This window comes from Salmo salar, chromosome 12, assembly GCF_965601325.2.
Source record: "Salmo salar chromosome 12, fSalSal1, whole genome shotgun sequence".
NCBI classification, from domain to species: Eukaryota; Metazoa; Chordata; class Actinopteri; order Salmoniformes; family Salmonidae; genus Salmo; species Salmo salar.
In genome coordinates this window covers 77,463,266-77,485,354 of record NC_138302.1, presented here as the reverse complement: position 1 = coordinate 77,485,354, position 22,089 = coordinate 77,463,266, and the positions used below count along the sequence as shown (strand labels likewise).

Below are 22,089 nucleotides of genomic sequence, written 5' to 3'. Positions count from 1 at the left end.
CACAATAGTGTTTTCAATACTGTCTTAAGGTTCCAAAAGTTGAGTTTGTTTGTTACGATGACCCATTGTCTTCCCCTCCCTGACAGCACCTGCACGGCCCCAGGAGCCTGAGGGGTGCAAAGGGCTAGAGCTCAAAGAGGCGGAGAGCCGAGACAAGACAGAGCGGTCACAGGATAAGTAAACATCGGTGAGATCGGTTTTACTAATTTAATAATCAGATCCGCTGTAACATCTCTGCTCGTTCACTGTACTAGCTGTGTACATTGGAAGACAGATTTCATTCCGCTTACATACAGGCAGTGGCGATTTTAGCATGTAAATCTTGGTGGGCCAAAAGAAAAAAAAGTGGGATGCATGTCAGCAAAGCCACTACACAACACAATACTAAACAATACATTAATTGCACTATTACAGCACTATTATTAAAGCTGTCCCAACAGCAGAGTCCCAACAGCAGTACCAACACCTTACCACAGCTACACCTGGCTATCAGTGGAGTCTTGTCTGGTAGTGAAACAGTTCATTCAGCCTCATTTACTGCCTTTTAAAAAACATAGCTGATATGGCTGACGTGCTTAAACAAATGTGGTTTCTACTGACAGTTGAGATGTACAAACTATGGCATAAGGGGACGACAAGCGTATAAGGGGCAATCCATCATTTCGATTAAGACATTAACGAGCGAGCGACGACGGACGTAGTCAATATAACTATTTGTTCAGCACTTTTGAAATGTACAGCGACAGAATTCAGAACATGAGCCGTTCTTACAGTGTACTCCCTGTCAGAGGTGTGGACTCGAGTCACATGACTTGGACTCGAGTCACAAATATGATGACTTGCAACTTGACTTTGACTTTAACACCAATGACTCGTGACTTGACTTGGACTTGAGCCTTATGACTCGACCTAACTTGATACCCTCCCCAAGCCCAAATATTACTCTTCATTTAACGGATTACAGTTTGAATCGGACAGCAGCCAATCAAACTGTGCCAGCTGAGATAAAGTTGTGCATGGCAGTGCAGAGGAACGTCGGCGGGTGAATTCAGATGGAGCCCTTGGAAAGATGTATCAACAAAAAACGGATTGCAACTTGCAAAACATGCGGGAAGAAAATTACAGACAGAGGCGCAATAATTTCCAACTTTGTTCGACATTTGAAGCTGCACAAAGAACGGTAAGTCATGGCTAATATAGCCAACGGCTATATATTTTATTACTTTACTGGTGTATCATGTAAGCTAACGTAACGTTAAATCAATGAGCCTCCACACAGTCAGTCAGTGCGGGAACGTGATCATTGCAGCCAAGACTGAGTTACAACTGGGTAGGCAGTTGGTAGCCTAAATCCTGCCTGATGTTACTGCTGTTCCTAAAACCATTGACATATGTTAGCCTACTGTAACCACACAGAGAGAGTGTGTGTGTGTGTGTGTTAAGGTTGGGCGATTGTGTACAAGCCTATGTCGCTCGATTGCGCCCCATAGTGATCCTCGATAGTCGATCACTATTGGGGGGGGGGGTCTTTCTCATGACTACCCATGTATTTCCATGGAAATATAATGTTTATTTGGAAAGTAATAATGATATAGATATTTTTAAAAGCATTCATGATTTGCATAAACGTAATACACTATTACTCTTGTTAAAAATATGAAATGGTATTACATTTGGTGAAGAGCACATTATGACTTATAAGTCGCTCTGGATAAGAGTGTCTGCTAAATGACGTAAATGTAAATGACTTGTTTAGGACTCGAAACTCAAAGTTTAGGACTTGAGACTTGACTTGATACTTGACGGTCTTGACTTGGGACTTAAGTGCTATGACTTGAGACTTACTTGTGACTTGTAAAACAATGACTTGGTCCCACCTCTGCTCCCTGTACAACAAGTCAGAAACGTAGGATAAATAAAGGGGGCATATAAAAAGACAATGAAAGCTCTTACAATATTCAATGATTTGTCACGGTTGTCGTCTGATGAAGGCGCAGACCAAAGCGCAGCGTGTGTATCGTTCTACATTTTCTTAATTAAACTGTGAAACTATGCAATACATACAAATAAACTAAAGAACAAAAACAACAAACCGTGACAAAGAGGTGAAACATACACTAACTCAAAAAACAATCTCCCACAAACCCAGGTGGGAAAAACAACTACTTAAGTATGATCTCCAATTAGAGACAACGATGACCTCTAATTGGAGATCATCCCCAAAAAACAACATAGAAATACAAAAACTAGAACATAACAACATAGAAAATCTAAACTAGAAAAAAAAACTGTCACGCCCTGACCTACTCTACCATAGAAAATAACAGCTTTCTATGGTCAGGACGTGACATGATTACGTTTCTCTAAAACAGGTTATAGGCTACATGTGCACAACCAAGTTAGAACACTAGGCGAAATTAAGAGGTGAAAATAGACCAAATTATTAGGGTGAGGCACATTGGCTACTAACAGCTTACTACACAACATGCACTTAGTATTACTTTCTTATCTACGGTATACATATCTCCCTTGCATATTACATAATTTATGCAGCAGCATACAAGACATCGCAGCGGTCCATTAATGGCAAATTTGATTGTCATCAAAGTCTGGCATTCACACATCCACTCCATTGAATCCCAGGCTAACGTTAGTGGTTGCCTTGCAATGCCTGCAGTTGGCCACTGATTCCTTCCAAACGACTCATTGTTGAATTTGTGATTTCCAATTTGTTGTGTAATCTTTATGTCCGATGAGCACCGATACGTTTTATCTATAATTTCTCTTCATTATTTCTCTTCATATGACAAGGATTAAAAAGGATTTGTAGATTGTCAACTTGATTCACGATAATGACTGCTAACTAAGACTTTGAAAGTAAGATGTTGACATGATCAGTCCAATCAAAGCTTCGGTACATATAACGTTATTTGACGTCATTTTATCTGTGGCCAACGACCTTGTAATATACCTCTATGGCAGGACCCAAAGGGCTGAAATTTTGGATGTCTATCCTTACTAAGGACTTAAACTTGACGTACTGTCCCCATGAGTGACAGAACACTGAGCCAATCACAGCGCAATGCTCCTATTTTCTACTGGCTCGTCCCACCACCACAGAAAGCACTGAGCGAGGCTGAAACACCTGCATATACATTTTGGAGCTGACTTACTCAAGAAAACAAAAAATAGGTAATGTGTGTACGCAGCTTATTAACTGAATGATATGTTTTTTTACATTGTTTGCAAACTGATATGTGACACGTATTAATGCCAAAATAACATGCATAGAGGCAATCCCAGAAAACAAATACATAGCAAAAAATTTGGGGCTCAAAACAGCCCCAACTGCACAGGTACTGTATAACCATTTGTATCAAATCAAATCAAATTTTATTGGTCACATACACATGGTTAACTGATGTTAATGCGAGTGTAGCAACATGCTTGTGCTTCTAGTTCCGACCGTGCAGTAATATCTAACAAGTAATCTAACAATTTCACAACTACCTTATAAACACAAGTGTAAATGATTGAATAAGAATATGTACATATATATATATATATATATATATATATATGTACATATATATGTACTATATATATATATATATATATATATATATATATATATATATATATATATATATATATATGGATGAGCGATGGCAGTGCGACATAGGCAAGATGCAGTAGATGGTATAGAGTACAGTATATACATATTAGATGAGTAATGTAGGGTATGTAAACATTATATAAAGTGGCATTGTTTAAAGTGACTAGTGATACATTTATTACATCCAATTTTTTATTATTAAAGTGGCTAGAGATTTGAGTCAGTATGTTGGCAGCAGCCACTCAATAATAGTGATGGATGTTTAACAGTCTGATGGCCTTGAGATAGAAGCTGTTTTTCAGTCACTCGGTCCCAGCTTTGATGCACCTGTACTGACCTCGCCTTCTGGATGATAGCGGGGTGAACAGACAGTGGCTCGGATGGTTGTTATCCTTGATGATCTTTTTGGCCTTCCTGTGACATCGGGTGGTTGTTGTCCTGGAGGGCAGGTAGTTTGCCCCCGGTGATTCGTTGTGCAGACCTCACTACCCTCTGGAGAGCCTTACGGTTGTGGGCGGAGCAGTTGCCATACCAGGCGGTGATACAGCCCGCCAGATGCTCTCGATTGTGCATCTGTAAAAGTTTGTGAGTGTTTTCGGTGACAAGCCAAATTTCTTCAGCCTCCTGAGGTTGAAGAGGCGCTGTTGCGCCTTCTTCACTACACTGTTTGTGTGGGTGGACCATTTCAGTTTGTCTGTGATGTGTAAGCCGAGGAACTTAAAACTTTCCACCTTCTCCACTACTGTCCCGTCGCTGTGGATGGGGGGTGCTCCCTCTGCTGTTTCCTGAAGTCCACAATTATCTCCTTTGTTTTGTTGACATTGAGTGTGAGGTTATTTTCCTGACACCACACTCCGAGGGCCCTCACCTCCTCCCTGTAGGCCGTCTCATCGTTGTTGGTAATCAAGCCTACCACTGTAGTGTCGTCTGCAAACCTGATGATTGAGTTGGAGGCGTGCATGGCCATGCACTCATGGGTGAACAGAGAGTACAGCAGAGAGCTGAGAACGCACCTTTGTGGGGCCCCAGTGTTGAGTATCAGTGGGGTGGAGATGATGTTTCCTACCCTCACCACCTGGGGTGAGGAGATGAAGCAAGTGCGTGTGTTCCACCACAGTCCAGTCTGAACAGCCAGGTCCATGGACATGCACTTTCAGCCTTCCCTCATCCCAACTATAAGTGGCTGACTCCTACCATGCCTAGAGAGGTGAAGGAGAGGAGTGGACAGCACCCATTCCCAAAAGGAGTGCCACTCACACAGTATCGCTTCTGGCTGTTGTCTGTTGGCTCGCTTAGCCTGCATATATTTCTGCTCCGTGAGCTCTGTGAAATTAGAATCTGTTCATGTGGTAACTCATAGTATACTCTCCCTTGTCCTCTCTATGGCATTGTTTTTGTTTTGTTTCGAAGGTGGAGGGAGGGAGGGATGGATCTTAAGCATTAGACAGATTGGTGTTGCAGGAGATCTGTTGATCATGCATTGGGGGAAATTTTCTGTTAGGCTAAAAAGGAATGCATGAGGAGGATAAGAGGGTGTTGTCCTGTTGACAATGTTGTCATTGTTGGAAGAACTGATATTATTGCTCCCATCAACCTCACATCCCACCATGATACTGTACATTTGTTACTCTTGGTGTCCCGGATCCTTTGATGTCACACCAAGCCTTGTGTTTTATTAATGGTCAATTAAGAGTGTAATGGTGGATGTTGACTAGAAACTTTTAGTAAATGTTACATGTTTTTGATAGAAGGTACTTTTATCATCATGCTGCTGCTGGTTTTGATTCCATTATTAATTTCCCCTGACAAACTGTACAATTACAGTTCACAGGTTATGTTGATGAATGGACAATATTTTACTGACTCCATAATTATAGTCAATGTATTTCAGGCCATTTAAGGGGTAATCTGCAGTTCAAACAATAAAGTGTTTTCCCTGGCCACATTTTCGATAACCAGCTGAGTGATGGGGTTGGCGAAAAGTAACCACTCTCAAATTCATAGACAGTGCTATGGATGCAAGGACTGACCATACATGATAGCAAAATTATACTTTTAACCATGTTGAGGCTATATAGTGTTTGTTTCCAGTTACCTTGTTAACAAGCAAATTAGTAAAACAAACATATGTTTTGGGTTTTGAGGGGGTACGACAACTAAGTTCATGAGGCATTTATAAGTTAAATTCTTCAAGAATCAATGAATATATATCATTAATTTAACAGTCCAAATATTGATGTAGCAATCACAGATTGCCCCTATAAGCTGAGGAAAAAAACATGAAGTATTGAATTACTGATAAAGTCTGGTGTCCAAACTAAATTACTCATCAGTATTCATCACTGTCCCATACTGTAGATAGTACCACACAGTCAGACATTCCTCCAAGGTGACCTAACCAAAGCACACAGCCTCCAAAGCCAAGCTACTGTCCAGTAACTACTGTCTTCAGTTTATTTTTTTAAAACCTCTAGTTTGATTTAAAGTATGTGTTTGGATGTGTATACATGGTGCATGGTGTAAATCTGCTCGCAAAACCATGTCAACGGTACAGTACCATGCTGGAAATAAATTGTTTCTTCAAACCAGTCAAACTTCTCTAGAAAAGCAGACAGATAAAGTCATTATTTCCTTACATCAGTTTCGATAGAGAAATATGGGGATACATAAGTGTAGATGTGGGAACCGGCACTACATTTTCAAAGAATTGCTGATCTTTTGAAAATCTGACTTGGTTTTTAAAAGGAATTACACTGTGACAAGTCTTGAAGTTGCCTTTTTAATGATTGTGTTAAGTAAGTTGCTTTGTAGGAGGGTATCCCCCTTCATATAAGGAATCAATCCCATGGGGGATATCACCAACTGGAATCTATCACCAACTGGTTTGAATGTAAAACTAAACAGATATATGTATTCATTTGTAGATATCTGCTCTCAATGAATGGAACCTGGGTATTTTGTGTAATGTTTTACATCTCCTGATCAGAGACATTTTCCCTTATCTCAGATTTATACAATGAAAAGAACTGATATGAAGGCATCGTTATCATGACGTTTTATTTCAATGAAATGAACAAGAACCAATATTGAATTTAGTTGCACTTTATTGTCAGTTGTGCATTAGTGCATAAAGCCTTCTTTTACAATTATTTTGAAATCTTTGTTGAATCTGAAGGATCTCTGCATAAGTAAGGAACACTGCATCAAAATACAGTTAGTCTGACATTTATTTAATCATGTATTATCATCAAACACCGTTCTAAAGATTATGATTCAACAAAATACTATTAATTGAAATGTGATTGGAAGTTACATCAGGTTGAGAGCCTTTGGAGTCATAGTGTGCATTCATCTCAAAGCTTAAAATAAATGTATTAAAACTCTCTCACAAGTCTTCAGAAATGCTTGAATAGTTGGATCACACCCTCTGGTGGCTCCAGATTATACTTGCACATTTCTCTGTGGTCCTGTTCATCTGTACATGTAAATACAACACTTGGATTGAGCACGCCGCCAATCCAAACAACAGATTCAGCCTGCAATGTGCTTAATTCAGATGATTGTATTTGTGTTCTCGTTGATAATCTGCTTAAGCCCTTGTTAAAGTCCGAAAGTCTTGTTTAGAAATATAGTTTTTCATCCTTTTGTAAAAAAAAGGCAAATACATGTTTAATAAAGACAAAGGGGGTAGTACAGTACAAGGACTACTGTTGTTGTTTGAAGATGACTGCTGCTGGCGATTGTTGCTGCTGTTTACGTCAAGCCTTAGTCCCTCTTTCTAACTACAACCATTCCTTGCCCCAAATTCCTCACATCTCCAGGTTCCACCACTTGAAGGAGAAGGGTTCCCTGCGGACGTTGGAGCCACAGTGAACCTCTCCCAGCAGTTTGTGGTAGGAGGCAAAGTCATCAATGTATGTGCAGCTGAGTCCCAGGCCCTCCATGAGGGAGGTCATCTCTGCCTCCAGGGCACAGCGGCCGTCCACCTTGGGCCCAAACGGTTTAGGGATGCCCAGGTTCTTCCCCAACACAATCATGTTCACCTGGAGGTAGAGACATATGCCTCAATTAGGATTTGTTTCTTGCACTACTTGGGTAGTAGATGATTTGAGCATACTTCCTAATCACGTAGAAAATCCTCACAAATTGTCTAAAATGATTTGGCAGCATTTTTGAGTTTTGCCATTATGTAATGTAAAATGTATAGCAAATAAAATAAGAAGTACTTTTGTTTTGGAGGTGTTCTAGTGTAGAACTTGCATCTGCTCACCATGTCTGGGTAATAGGCCACTGCCCTGTTCTCCTCCGTCACATGGAAAAGGATGGGCAGATCAATGATATCATCGTCATCTAAACCCAGCTCCCTCTTAAGGACATCCCTGTTCCAGTCTATACAGCTCTGTGGGATGGCAGCAGTCACAACATCTACATGGTTATTTCACCAAGCACTGCAACGCTCTGCTAGCCTCTCTGAGTAACTAGTTCATCTGGCATTTAGTTTCCCTCACCTGGACATAGTTGTTTTCTGCTCTGAGTTTGTCATCACTCAAAATCTCATCTACCGTAATCTCTTCTTCTGCTCCAAGGCCTGTTAAGATCGGGAAGGAAGTCGGTGTTGATTATTAACAACACACACAGTTCAGGGGTGGTCGGTGACGTTTAAGATGAGGGGGACGATTCTTTTTTTATTAGGGGTGGCCTTATTTCTATTACAGCATATTGGATGACTGTCATTCATATTCCATTCACCCAGCCAAATGTTACATTGATAGGTTTAGGCTACTACATGATACTCAAATTTTCTCTATACCCATCGAGGATGCTACAACCTAGCCTATGAAAGTAGGTGCACAGCTCAAGAGAAATTTGAGTAATCATAGTAACGAACATTGACACATTGAATATCATGTTGCACACTCTTGCCTGTATCTAGCTGATCTAGGGTGTAATCATTAGTCTAACAGATGCAAATGAGAGTTTCTATTAGACAAATTCAAGTATGTTTGTCCCCGTTTCATACCATTTATGTAACATTTTGCAGAATCGGCTGAATGAATACACCCCTGATCACACACAAACACAGTTCACTTTCCTAGCAGCCACATACAAACAGCATGATCCCTTCGATCTTTGTATAATTACTTCTCACATCTACGCGCGCTCCTCCTCTCACAATTTCCCTTCACTTGTGGACTTCAGTGCACAACACATCAGCCGTCTGTGACCAGGCAAGCCAAAAAAAAAAATTACAAGCCAAACATTCATATCAGAACCGAGTCAACTAACCACATTTTATGCACTGCAGTGCTAGCTAGCTGTAACTTATGCATTCAGTACTACATTGATTCTCTGATCCTTTGAGTCAGTGGACAACAAGTCTATGGAAGGGGGTGAGAAACATGAGCCTCCAAGGTTTTGTATTGACGTCAATGTACCCAGACGTCATGGCACTGTCTCCTTGGTGAGGATCAAAGGTGCCAGATCAGCTCCGCACATAGCTGACAGATAGCCAGACCCCACCCGAGGTGGGAGTTGGGCCGGTTTTATGACTTAACAGCAGGTTATAAACTTTCTCTCTCTTTCCCTGCAGTATGAGTGGTGAAAATAATTTGTTACACATTGAGACTTTGCCGCCAAAACTCCAACATCCAAAAGTGGATAATGAAACAATATTTCTAACATAAAGAATGTTGGGAATGATGTGAGATGGAATATGGAAAATGAATGTCCATTTTGTGATGTCATTAAAATGATCAGAAAGACGTTATAACGGAAACATTGTAACTTTAAGAGCTTGTACACTGTATATATATCAGATTTACATCTAAATGTAAAAATGATATGATTAAATATGAAACAATTTTGGAAATTATATAAATTTGATTTTAGCCTATGACACAAGATAATGGTTTTTCATATAAACCTGTGCCCAGTCAGTACCACGCCCATGTGAGCACAGACATTGTGTCGGCATGTTGGAAAGCCCCTAAGACGAGAGTGCTTAACCTCTCTAGGGCAGGCGGGACGAATTCGTCCCACCTACGTAACAGCCAGTTGAATCCTGTGGCGCGATTTTCAAAACCTTTGAAATGCTATTACTTCAATTTCTCAAACATATGACTATTTTACAGCTATTTAAAGACAAGACTCTCGTTAATCTAACCACACTGTCCGATTTCAAAAAGGCTTTACAACGAAAGCAAAACATTAGATTATGTCAGCAGAGTACCCAGCCAGAAATAATCAGACACCCATTTTTCAAGCTAGCATATAATGTCACAAAAACCCAGAAGACAGCTAAATGCAGCACTAACCTTTGATGATCTTCATCAGATGACACACCGAGGACATTATGTTATACAATACATGCATGTTTTGTTCAATCAAGTTCATATTTATATCAAAAAACATCTTTTTACATTAGCATGTGACGTTCAGAACTAGCATACCCCCCGCAAACTTCCGGCGAATTCACTAACAATTTACTAAATTACTCACGATAAACGTTCACAAAAAGCATAACAATTATTTTAAGAATTATAGATACAGAACTCCTCTATGCACTCGATATGTCCGATTTTAAAATAGCTTTTTGGTGAAAGCACATTTTGCAATATTCTAAGTACATAGCCCAGCCATCACGGGCTAGCTATTTAGACACCCGGCAAGTTTAGCACTCACCAATATCAGATTTACTATTACAAAAGTTTGATTACCTTTTGTTGTCTTCGTCAGAATGCACTCCCAGGACTGCTACTTCAATAACAAATGTTGGTTTGGTCCAAAATAATCCATCGTTATATCCGAATAGCGGCGTTTTGTTCGTGCGTTCCAGAAACTATCCAAAATGGTAAATCAGGGTCGTGCGCATGGCGCAATTCGTGACAAAAAAAATCTAAATATTCCATTACCGTACTTCGAAGCATGTCAACCGCTGTTTAAAATCAATTTTTATGCCATTTTTCTCGTAAAAAAAGCGATAATATTCCGACCGGGAATGTCCATTTAGCTAAACAGAGGAAAGAAAACAAAGCTTTCGGTCGACGCGGGCACGAGCCTGAGTCTCACAGTACTGTAACCAGCCACTACCCAAACGCACTACTTTGTTTCAGCCAGAGCCTGCAAAGCCACGATTCAGCATTTTGCCGCCTTCTGAGAGCCTATGGCAGCCGTGGGAAGTGTCACGGTACAGCTAAGATCCTCACTCTTCAATAAACAGAGACAAGAAGAACGACACCTTGTCAGACAGGCCACTTCCTGCATGAAATCTTCTCAGGTTTTTGCCTGCCATATGAGTTCTGTTATACTCACAGACACCATTCAAACAGTTTTAGAAACTTTAGGGTGTTTTCTATCCAAAGCCAATAATTATATGCATATTCTAGTTACTGGGCAGGAGTAGTAACCAGATTAAATCGGGTACGTTTTTTATTCAGCCGTGTCAATACTGCGCCCTAGCCCTAACAGGTTAAAAGGATTAGCTAACGAAATTTACATTAGACCAAAACATGCCGGGTTGTTGCCGGCGTGTTAAGTGGTCCTAGCTGTACCCTGAATAATCAACCATTGAGACCAGAGAATGTGAGGCCGCGGTCCACATGCTAAAATGGTCAGAAACTTTGTAAACCAGACGAAAACATGCACCGTCTGCAGCTGTGCATGTAAAGTAGTCTAGAACATTTGACCAAAGATGAGAGGGAAGACAGATCCCTCTGAACACCGTGTGGTACACCTGTAATATCTACTCTAATGAATACTCCAGAACAAAACAAGCCTACAACTAAGAAGGACATTGTGACCCCTGGTGAACAACAAGAGACTTCAATCGAACCACTTCCCATAGACGGATCAATTGGTTTCAACAGAGACAACAGAGAAAGACATCTACGCATAAATATATACAGTTGAAGTCGGAGGTTTACATAAACTTAGGTTGGAGTCATTAAAACTCGTTTTCCAACCACTCCCCAAATTTCTTGTTAACAAACTATAGATTTGGCAATTCGGGAAGGACATCTACTTTGTGCATGACACAAGTAATTCTTCCAACAATTGTTTACAGACAGATTATTTCACTTATAACTCACTGTATCACAATTCCAGTGGGTCAGAAGTTTACATACACTAAGTTGACTGTGCCTTTAAACAGTTTGGAAAATTCCAGAAAATGATGTCATGGCTTCAGAAGCTTATGATAGGCTAATTGACATAATTTGAGTCAATTGGATGTGTACCTGTGGATGTATTTCAAGGCCTACCTCCCAACTCAGTGTCTCTTTGCTTGACATCATGGGAAAATCAAAAGAAATCAGCCAAGACCTCAGAAAAGTATTTGTAGACCTCCACAAGTCTGGTTTATCCTTGGGAGCAATTTCCAAATGCCTGAAGGTACCATGTTCATCTGTACAAACAATAGTACGCAAGTATAAACACCAAGGGACCACGCAGCCGTCATACCGCTCAGGAAGGAGACGCGTTCTGTCTCCTAGAGATGAATGTACTTTGGTGGGAAAAGTGCAAATCAATCCCAGAACAACAGCAAAGGACCTTGTGAAGATGCTGGAGGAAACAGGTACAAAAGTATCTATATCCACAGTAAAAACGAGTCCTATATCGACATAACCTGAAAGGCCTCTTAGCAAGGAAGAAGCCACTGCTACAAAACCGCCATAAAAAAGCCAGACTATGGTTTGCAACTGCACATGGGGACAAAGATTGTACTTTTTGGAGAAATATCCTCTGGTCTGATGAAACAAAAATAGAACTGTTTGACCATAATGACCATCGTTATGTTTGGAGGAAAAAGGGGGAGGCTTGCAAGTCGAAGAACACCATCCCAACCATGAAGCACAGGGGTGGCAGCATCATGTTGTGGGGGTGCTTTGCTGCAGGAGGGATTGGTGCACTTCACAAAATAGATGGCATCATGAGGATGGAAAATTATGTGGATATATTGAAACAACATCTCAAGACATCAGTCAGGAAGTTAAAGCTTGGTCGCAAATGGGTCTTCCAAATGGACAATGACCCCAAGCATACTTCCAAAGTTGTGGCAAAATGGCTTAAGGACAACAAAGTCAAGCTATTGGAGTGGCCATCACAGAGCCCTGACCTCAATCCCATAGAAAATTTGTTGGCAGAACTGAAAAAAGGTGTGCGAGCGAGGAGGCCTACAACCCTGACTCAGTTACACCAGCTCAGTTACACCAGAAATGGGCCAAAATTCACCCAACTTATTGTGGGAAGCTTGTGTAAGGCTACCCGAAACGTTTCACCCAAGTTAAACAATTTAAAGGCAATGCTACCAAATACTAATTGAGTGCATGTAAACTTCTGACACACTGGGAATGTGATGAAATAAATAAAAGCTGAAATAAATAATTCGCTCTACTATTATTCTGACATTTCACATTCTTAAAATATAGTGGGGATCCTAACTGAATCCTAACGGAGTTTTTACAAGGATTAAATGCCAGGAATTGTGAAAAACTGAGTTTAAATGCATTTGGCTAAGGTGTATGTAAACTTCCGACTTCAACTGTATTGCATTTCTTTTCCGAATGAGCGGTCGTTCATGTGCAAAGTATTCATATTCCCGTGAGCGTAGCTTCCAAATGTATATATGAGAAGTTGACTCTGTCTCTCCTTACATAACCCTCCCCTTTCCATTGCGTAACCAAACGGTCATGCTTTTGTTAGTCCACTAGGAACCCGTTTTCATTCTATTATGCATGTAATCAAGAACCTATGATGTGTGTGTTTACATATTCTGTGTGACGATATAGTTAGTTAGTAAATAAATAATTAAAACAATTTGTGTATTGCTGATTCATCACTTAGGTTATGGTTCGTGCAGATTTCCAAGGATTATGTGATGTTCAGAATGTAATAATTAATAACTGACTGTTATTGATATTTAGATAATCTTTAGGGTTTAAGTTGGAAGATAGTAACTAGGTAAACAACTGTTCCCATGGTGCCCCAAATTCCTAATTAGTTCATTGTTAAATGATGAATTTAAATTGAGTAATAATTAAACATAGTAGGCAATTATTCTACAAATAGCAGTCATTACATTAATGATAGTCACGTCACGACACAGAGGAGGACCGAAGCTAGCTGTGCCCGGCTACACCATGGTGCTACCCTACAGAGTGTTGTTGAGGCTACTGTAGACCTTCATTGCAAAACAGTGTGTTTTAATCAATTCTTTGGTGATGTGAATATATCTGGTATAGTTATCTAAAAAGGAAAAAATTTTCAATGTTTTACCATTTTTATGAAATTCACTGAGGATGGTCCTCTGCTTCCTCCTCTGGAGCCTCCTCAGGAGCCTCCACTGGTACAATTATAACTACAGTGATACACACTGAGACACAGTGAAATTAGTCGCCTAACTGAAGGCTTACCGTCAAACATTTTGGCTTGTCCATGCCCGTCATTCTGTAAGCCCCTGAATAGTTTGTAGCCTGCGTCGGGGCTGGCGAGCAGCAGCCGGAATCCCTACACAGAGAAACAAAGGACAAAGACAACATTGGCTGTGCGCTTCATTTGACTTCCTGACAGCTTTACATTATCACATAACCACAGGGTAGCCACAGCCTGCGTCATGTCTAAATGCATTATGTGCAAATGGACGGCATTAACAATTCTTTGCTCTCCGTCATTTCTACTCTATATTAAAGAGCATAGTGTTTTTACTCATATGTTCTAATAGTGGGGGCAACGATACTTTCCTTGAGGACTTTTTTTACCTTTTTGTCAGGAGCTGGGACAAAAGTCATGAATTCATCCACATGCCCAACCAGAAGCCAATCAGAGAACAGTGCAATGGGCTCCTGGACTTTCTGTGCCCAAAGGAAGTCTTGCACTACTTTGGTCATGTTGCGGCCCTTGGTTGCCCTGAAAAGTTAAACAGCCTTATCACCACTGCTCACAGCCATTTTTTATTTTAATTATCCTTTATTTAACTAGGCAAGTCAGTTAAGAACAAATTCTTATTTACAATGACGGCCTACACCGGCCAAACCCGGACGACGCTGGTCCAATTGTGCGCCGCCCTATAGGACTCCCAATCACTGCTGATTACAATACAGCCTGGATTCGAACCAGGGTGTCTGTAGTGACGACTCTAGCACTGAGATGTAGTGCCTTAGACCGCTGCGCCACTTGGGAGCCCATCTCTTTGTTCCAAATATTAATGAATCATTAGCAAGACATTTATAGAAGGAAGCAGCATCAAGGTTATTTAATTAATAAATAAACTTTGGAATAACGGCAAATATTGGGATCTAAGAACCAGACTCTCTTCCGTTGAAGCAACTAACCCCTGGCTAAGTTACACTCACGTGGGGAAAGCCACTCCAATTATGATCCTGCCCAGAGGGTAGTTTTTTCCATTTATAGTGACTGGAGGGCTAACTTCCAGGTTACCAAACGAGTCCAGGCTGCTCACTTCTTCATCATATGCTGTCCTCGTCACATAGCCAAAGTCTGGGCCCTGAGGGCACCAGGCAGAGAGCGGTTGAGAAAGAGTTCCACCACATCCCTCACAGTATGGAAATAAGTACATTTTAACTGCAGGTGTTGTGAATGCCTTTTCTTACCAGTAGCACATCATAAGGGAAATCCTGTAGTTCTCCGTCTCGGGGGGAGTCCAGCACAACAGGGAAACGTTGGTGAGGAGAGTCAATGTAGCCAAACTCTATCTCATCCTGAGAGAGAAACCTTCTTTACATGCCTATTATATTTCTAATGCAGTTAGAAAAAAAAGACACCGGTCTATGTTCTGATTTCTTTTATTTAAAACCGAGAGACAAGGCTGACAATGATTTGCACTGATGTAAAAGAATGTGAAATAAATGGTGTTTAAAAAAAGGTTGTAATTGAAAAAAGTTAAAATGCACAAAACTGCATGATAGGCTAGAAGCTAAATCCCACTGCTTACCTGCATCCAGCGGTCTCCTCTGTTCATGTACTCATGGCAAACCTTCAGCTTGTACCCACTGTTCTCCACCAGCCTCCTCATTCCCTTTAGGAACTGGTAGTTATCAGATGTGCTGGGTAATCAAATGCACAGAAACAGTTGTCTAAGTACGTTTACAGCTAGCACCATCACTATTTCCAGCAACATCAATGCCATCATCATCTCTCACCTGCAGACGAAGACCTCAACAGGGTTGAGTGTGTTGGGTGTCATGATCCAGGGAGCCACACGGAACACCACCCTGTCTGTAAAGATGGGCGTCTCAGGGAAGCCCTGGCAAAATAACAGAACAAAAACATGAACGATAGATTCCACGACAGAGGTACAGAATATACCTTTTGAAGTTTTAAACTACGAACAGTGAAAGAGTTACAATGTACCTGAGAGCTGGGCTCCAGCAGGCTGAGGCTGATGCTGATGAGGCCCTCAAAGTCTTTGTCAGGGAATCTCAGGCCCTCAACGTAGAAATTCATCTCAGCGTTTCCCCCGAGGTACGGGACCTCCTTGGACAAATTCTCACTGCCCAGCACCAGTGGGTAGTCCTTCACAAAGCTCTTGTAGAACAGGTTTTCTGCAGCAGTAAACCATTTTTGATAATGATGATCAAATGTATCTCCATTTATGCATATGCACCATTAAAACCCTATTGTACACACATTATACATGAATGGACAGCCAGAAGAACACATAAAAGATCTGACTGAACAAAATGTCCTTGACTCACTCAGTGTTTGGTGCATGCCTGCTGTGGACCTGGTACTGAAGACCCTGACACTCTCTGCATCCCCCTGGGAGATGTGCATGGTCAGCTTGTAGCCCTCTGGGAGCTTGGCAGGGCCACTGGTCCGCAGCACCATTGGGGACATGTCTTTCAGATCTGACATTTCACAAATACTGACATTATTGTACATCAAGTGTCAACCCATCAATGTCATAATCAATGTGACCTCATCTCAATGACAACATAGGTGTGACAGTGTGTAATACAACTACTTATCCTAGGAGGATGGTGGTTGTGAAGGAACCATCAAACCACACCAGACACACCCCTAGCTCAGGCATTTTGTGTTTAGCCAACACAAATACACACACATCCCTACTGCTCCTCTCTGCTGACTACACACAAAAGACAGACCTGCAGACTTTAAAATGTTGATTTATTGCAATGCCTGCAGCACTGTCAGCCGGTCAGCTCAGTGGGCCAAGATGACTTAGCTGTTGCTGTATACCTGAGACCCTGCTGACCTCAGCACGCTCACTGTCCCGTCTCTTCCCATAGGTGCGTTCTGAGTCACAGTTGACCAGTAGGATGGCACCGTGGCCATTAGACCCCCACATCCAGGATCCCTGTAGAGAGATCAACACTCGTTATTCAGCGACAAGAACTAACACTGCCCTGCCAATTTAGCTTTTACCAATGTGTTTGCATGAGGTAAGATTAGACTTACAACTGAGTGGAAAAGCACAACGTTGAAAAGAATTTCCCACTTCCAGGAATATAGTATGAACAGTATTTTGATATACCTATTAATATCAGTGGAAGGCTGAGCCCTGTGTTAGTTGACAGATAATTTCCTAGAAGTGCCTTGGCAATCTTCCTTTGTGTTTTGGAATACAGAATGAACACTAGTCTTCTGACATGCCTATTCATGTTAGAACGTCTCCTTATGTACCCTGCTGTGTTAGGAAACAAAGATAGTGACCTCTGAGCTGAAAGAGACCTGCCTGGACAGACTCAGCAGACATAACCCACCTTGTTGGGGTTGTTCCTCTCCACCTGGCCATCTCGATCAGCATCTACGTCCAGAGAAATCTCTACAAGACAGAGAGGCCCTGGGTGTCACTGAAGCTCATGAGCTGCTTTGGGGTCTCAAGTGAAATATAAAAATGTACAAATGACATTCACAAAGGTATGCTATGAAGGTGGGGGCGGGTGGTAGTTTATAAGGGTGTGCTCTCCTGTCCTAAGCATAACAAAACATACCAACAGCGGTGAGGTGAACGACAGCCTTCCCTAACACCTCCGTCTTCTCTCCATAATACATGACCGATAGCTGCAAAACAAAGGACAACATTTACAAAGTTAAACATCTAGAACACTGGTGACTAAGCAGTGGTTGTGTTTTGATGGGGTCTTCTATGATATATTCATGTCCAGATATGTACAGTACATCATTTCACGGTGGTCCCGTGTGGCTCAGTTGGTAGAGCATGGTGTTTGCAACACCAGGGTTGTGGGTTCGATTCCCATGGTGGACCAGTACGGGAAAGAAAAAAATCTATGAAATGTTTGAAATGTATGCATTCACTACTGTAAGTCGCTCTGGATAAGAGCGTCTGCTAAATGACTAAAATGTAAATGTAACATTTCAGAGGAGAATCTAAACAACTGGCCCATTCTGGAACTGACAAAAAGTCTCCTTCAATTCCTTATCAATAGAACTGGCACTGTGATTAACCACATCACTTTCCACTGTTTGACATCTCTCTGGTATCAGGTTGAGAGTGCCACATTTGCATTATTTCAGTGTGGTTTGCACGCCACTCTTAAGAGGTGTAGGAGCAGCAAATACTTGATTTGTTTTTCTTATTAACATAATTCACTGTAGCATGTTCAGTCCCAAGTGGAAATATTCAACTCAGGATTCTATTAATAAGATTTAACATACTGAAGTCTCAGGGTTCACTCTTAGAAAAAAAAGTGTTCCAGGGTCCCCAGGTAGAACTATTTTGGGTTCCATGCAGAACCCTCTGGGAAAAGGGTTCTAAATGGAACCCAATAGGGTTCTACATGGAACCAAACATTGTTATTCACAGGGTTATCCTATGGGGACAGCCAAAGAAACCTTTTAGGTTCTAGATAGCACCTTTTTTTTCCTAAGAGTGTAGCTATCATGGCTGTGGGAGTGGCCTACTTTATTTACCTTGCTATCATTTCCCACTTCGCTGGCAGTGTCCATGGTGATAAGAAGCATTGTATTACCATTGAGAGTGGAGGGGAGGGTCCCACTCTCTGGTGGGGGTGGGGTGATCCTGTACTGCACTCTGGGACTGCATTGCACAGAGAAGTACTTGGAGCTAGGAGGGGCACTCCTAGGGGAACAATAAATGCATGTGACAGTTACACATCACATCCTGATACTTTTCTTATACAAATCTATAGCAATAACAGAGTAAACACAAGAGGACATACCTATACTGCAGTGGAGTACCAGCAGTGAGTGCAGTTCATTATCCCCTATTTCCAGAAGCAACAGGTGGCAGTGCTAGTTCTAAAGTTACATTGCTACAGTCATCGGAGAGGTATGATGTCTTCTACATGCCTCTAAAAGTAGCAACGTACCAAAGAGGGAGAAATACTGGACTATCAACCTACACAAGAATATTGGCAAAAAGGATTGTACTTATATGTCAAAGTATCAACCAACATCTCAAGTTGTTATACTCAGTATGACACTTGTTTATAAACATTAAGCTTAGCTGTAAAACCTAACACCTGGAGTCCAGGCTAAGCCCTGGAGGTGGTCCACACCAAAGGAACATTAGGTTTTTGGAGGAGGGATAGTATTTTCCCAAACAGAGCCTAGGCTTCTCTAAACAATAGCACAAAGAGAAGTGTTTCTTAACAATAAGTATTGAAGTTGTTTCACACACCGATGTTGTGAAACCATCTGTATCTGCTGTGTAATCATACCATGTGGAGTGTCAGATAAACTAACTGCAGTCATAGTCATGATAGTACCAAAATATGTTTAATTCTTCAGGTTGGCGATTTGTGTTGGGCTTACCACTCTTTTCTATCTAACTTGGAAATCATCTATCATGTTAACTTGGAAATCATAGGCCATAGTAACTGATTATAACCCATCGAATTCTGTTGCACTGGAGTCATATGAATTGACAGCTTGTAAGGACAACAAACCAGAGTCTGTTGACTAGCAGAAAGACGTGACTGATGCAGACTCCCTCCGCTAAGAACACGCGGTCTGACTCCTCCGCTGAATACAAATGCCATCCACAAACAGTCCTTTCAGCCCAATATCGGGGCATGATCATCCAACTACTTTTGCAGTTGGAATATCCAAGAAGTAAAATGACAACAAAATAGTCAGTGGATGTAATCAATCATTTAAAAATATATTATCACTGCAGGACCTACAAGTGGAATAAGATTATAAAGCAATTAAATTAATATATACAATTATTAATAAGTGTGAGAAAAATACTATTGACATTTGATTTAAGTTACTAGGCTATATTTTTTAATGTTAATCACAGCACCACATCCCTTTACATTAGATCAATTGTGTAGTGTTCCATTTTCATTTCAATAATAACTGTGAATAATAACGAGGGATACGATTTTCCAAACAATTACAGAGATTAATGTTAATCAACCGTCCTTACCAATGCATGACATTAGTAAATATTTGATTATATTTCTAATAAATGAATCAATAAATGACGACCCATACTTGATGCCTTGGAGAACTAGCCTAACGTTACCTGTCCATGTTTACAGTAAGTTCCGTGCCAACCACGCACATGACTTTGGTCGTTTTTCCATACTCAATTCTCAGTGTCCGAGGGTGGATGATCATGACTTTCCCTGCGGCAGCGGCAAAATTATTTGTTTGCTGTTGGCTATGATAAAATAGAATTGTACCGCAATTCCTTCACCCTGATGTACAGTATTGGCAGGAAGTAGCTGCGTGCTGCTGGGCTGGCTCTAGTGACCAGCTGATTATAACACAGGTGAATGTCTCGCGTCATCTGATGATTGGTTACAAATGGTCTCGCGCAGTTACTGTAACTGTATGTATGCAGCCAGCCCCAGTCGGCAATACGAAACATGACAGAGGTGCAACATTGTATCCGCCTTAACAAATGAAATAAAGCAATAGGGTTAATCAGTATTGTGTACCTACAAACCGTAGACAAATTACCCAGCTAGCCTAAAACATTATGAGAACCATATAATTCTTAGAGCTTGGTGAGGCGTGGTTGTCCTATGGTTATCTTGCATACAACCTTCCCATAACATGTCCTACGGGTTTCCTCGTGGTTCTATTTAAAGTCATGTTCTCAGAACATTAAGAAAACTTTCCATTTAAAAAAAAAAAACAGAAAACATTATACAATCAGTTCTCAGCATCAACAAAACTCTCTTTTTCCTCTCTTGTTAAGTGTGTTCAGGTGTTTTGGCCACGCCCACTAATTAGCCACAGCTGGTATTAATGAGTGCTTGTTTTCTTTGAATAGACAAAAATGAACAGCTTTGTTTGAGTAAAAAAATACATGGCATGCTAGCTCCATCCTGGAGCTATGGATTTCCACCTGTGCTTGTAGTTCAAAACAGTTAACACAAATTAAGTTGGCAGCCTTATTGAAACATGTTCTCGTAACTTTATTTAATTACCTTCAAATAACCTATAATTTCCATTCTCAGAATGTTAATAAAACCTCTCAGGAAAACTTTTAGGGAACCATAGAAAAACTTTCTCAGAACCTCCCTTCAACTTAAAAATGTATGTTCTTAGAACATGCAAAATGTTCATTTCCATTCTCTGAACGCTTAGAAAACGTTTTTTTTTAACTGTCAGGAATCTTATGACCAAAAACATATGTTCCCACAACTTACAAGGAACCAAATGTACTAGCTGGGTAGGCTACTGAGAGATAATCCCCAAATAGTTTATCTAGCAGTACATAACAGTTGAAACAATGTATTGCCATAAAAAAATATTGTTCTATGTAAAATATAGTATTGTCACGCTACAGTGTTATAGGCTACACTGTAGCCAACAACAGCCTACTACCTACCACCTGAAGACATCTATTGGTGCAGTAGCCTAGCATAGATACACACACTCACCTATTTAGGTTCACTTTCAACACTGTGCCAACAACATAAAGAGCCCTCAAAGTTTTCTCAATGTCGAGACGAAATGTCTGTTGATACGGTACTGGTATGTCGGTTGCTTTTCTCTTATTAAGGTGCTGAAGGAGATTAGGGTGCCTGGTCATAGAAACTTGTTCCTATGAAACATCTATGGTGAGACAGTACATTGCAGAGGAGCAGAATGATGGAATGAGATATGGCAGTGAAGGGTAGGCTTGGCCTTATTGATAAGGGGGTGTTTTCCTGCTAGCAATTTCAGGCAGAGGAGGCTGCAATTACCCAGCAAACCAAACGTGCACCCTGTCATAGCAGTCGGCACTTGAATAGCAACAGGATAATGTAGGCATAGGCCTAAACTAGGCCTCAGTATAAATTTAGTTGTCACACTGATTGTCATGTTGAAGGTTATATTTGAATCACAAAAATATGTCCTAAAAATCAATCCCTGCCCTAAAGGCCATGCAGTCGTAGACATTAGGCACAGGCCTCTGTATAGAGCCAACGAGTCTGGACCTTCATGGCACCATGAATTGTCCCCTCACCTGGACCATACATACATATTCAAACCAGAAGCCATGGATTACA

The 22,089-nt window shown here is 40.9% G+C and overlaps 1 protein-coding gene across 2 annotated transcripts; it reads right to left on the bottom strand.

Moving 5' to 3' along the window:
• Window positions 1-6,702: 6,702 nt before the first annotated feature.
• On the bottom strand, window positions 6,703-21,869 carry LOC100380857 (protein-arginine deiminase type-2). Of its 2 annotated transcripts, none has more exons than XM_014133498.3 (16): window positions 21,478-21,869; window positions 18,527-18,695; window positions 17,587-17,656; window positions 17,356-17,417; window positions 16,832-16,949; window positions 16,327-16,479; window positions 15,983-16,173; window positions 15,772-15,875; window positions 15,564-15,675; window positions 15,223-15,330; window positions 14,965-15,116; window positions 14,371-14,518; window positions 14,026-14,119; window positions 8,125-8,204; window positions 7,887-8,015; window positions 6,703-7,659 (listed from the first exon to the last, which is right to left on the bottom strand). In XM_014133498.3, the coding sequence occupies exons 1-16, from the start codon at window positions 21,627-21,629 to the stop codon at window positions 7,426-7,428; spliced, it is 2,076 nt and encodes a 691-aa protein (XP_013988973.1). In that variant the 5' UTR covers window positions 21,630-21,869; the 3' UTR covers window positions 6,703-7,425. The 2 variants fall into 2 exon arrangements, with proteins under 2 accessions (XP_013988973.1, XP_013988974.1); XM_014133499.3 differs by lacking the exon at window positions 21,478-21,869 and adding an exon at window positions 20,109-20,676.
• Window positions 21,870-22,089: the final 220 nt, after the last annotated feature.

Excerpts from the sequence above, each read along its gene's own strand:
- LOC100380857 (XM_014133498.3), bottom strand. The coding sequence starts at position 21,629 with ATGACCAGGCACCCTAATCTCCTTCAGCACCTTAATAAGAGAAAAGCA. Across the intron at positions 17,418-17,586 it reads CGTTCACCTCACCGCTGTTG|AGATTTCTCTGGACGTAGAT; the intron begins GTATGTTTTGTT and ends TCTGTCTTGTAG. Across the intron at positions 8,016-8,124 it reads CAGAAAACAACTATGTCCAG|AGCTGTATAGACTGGAACAG; the intron begins GTGAGGGAAACT and ends GCCATCCCACAG.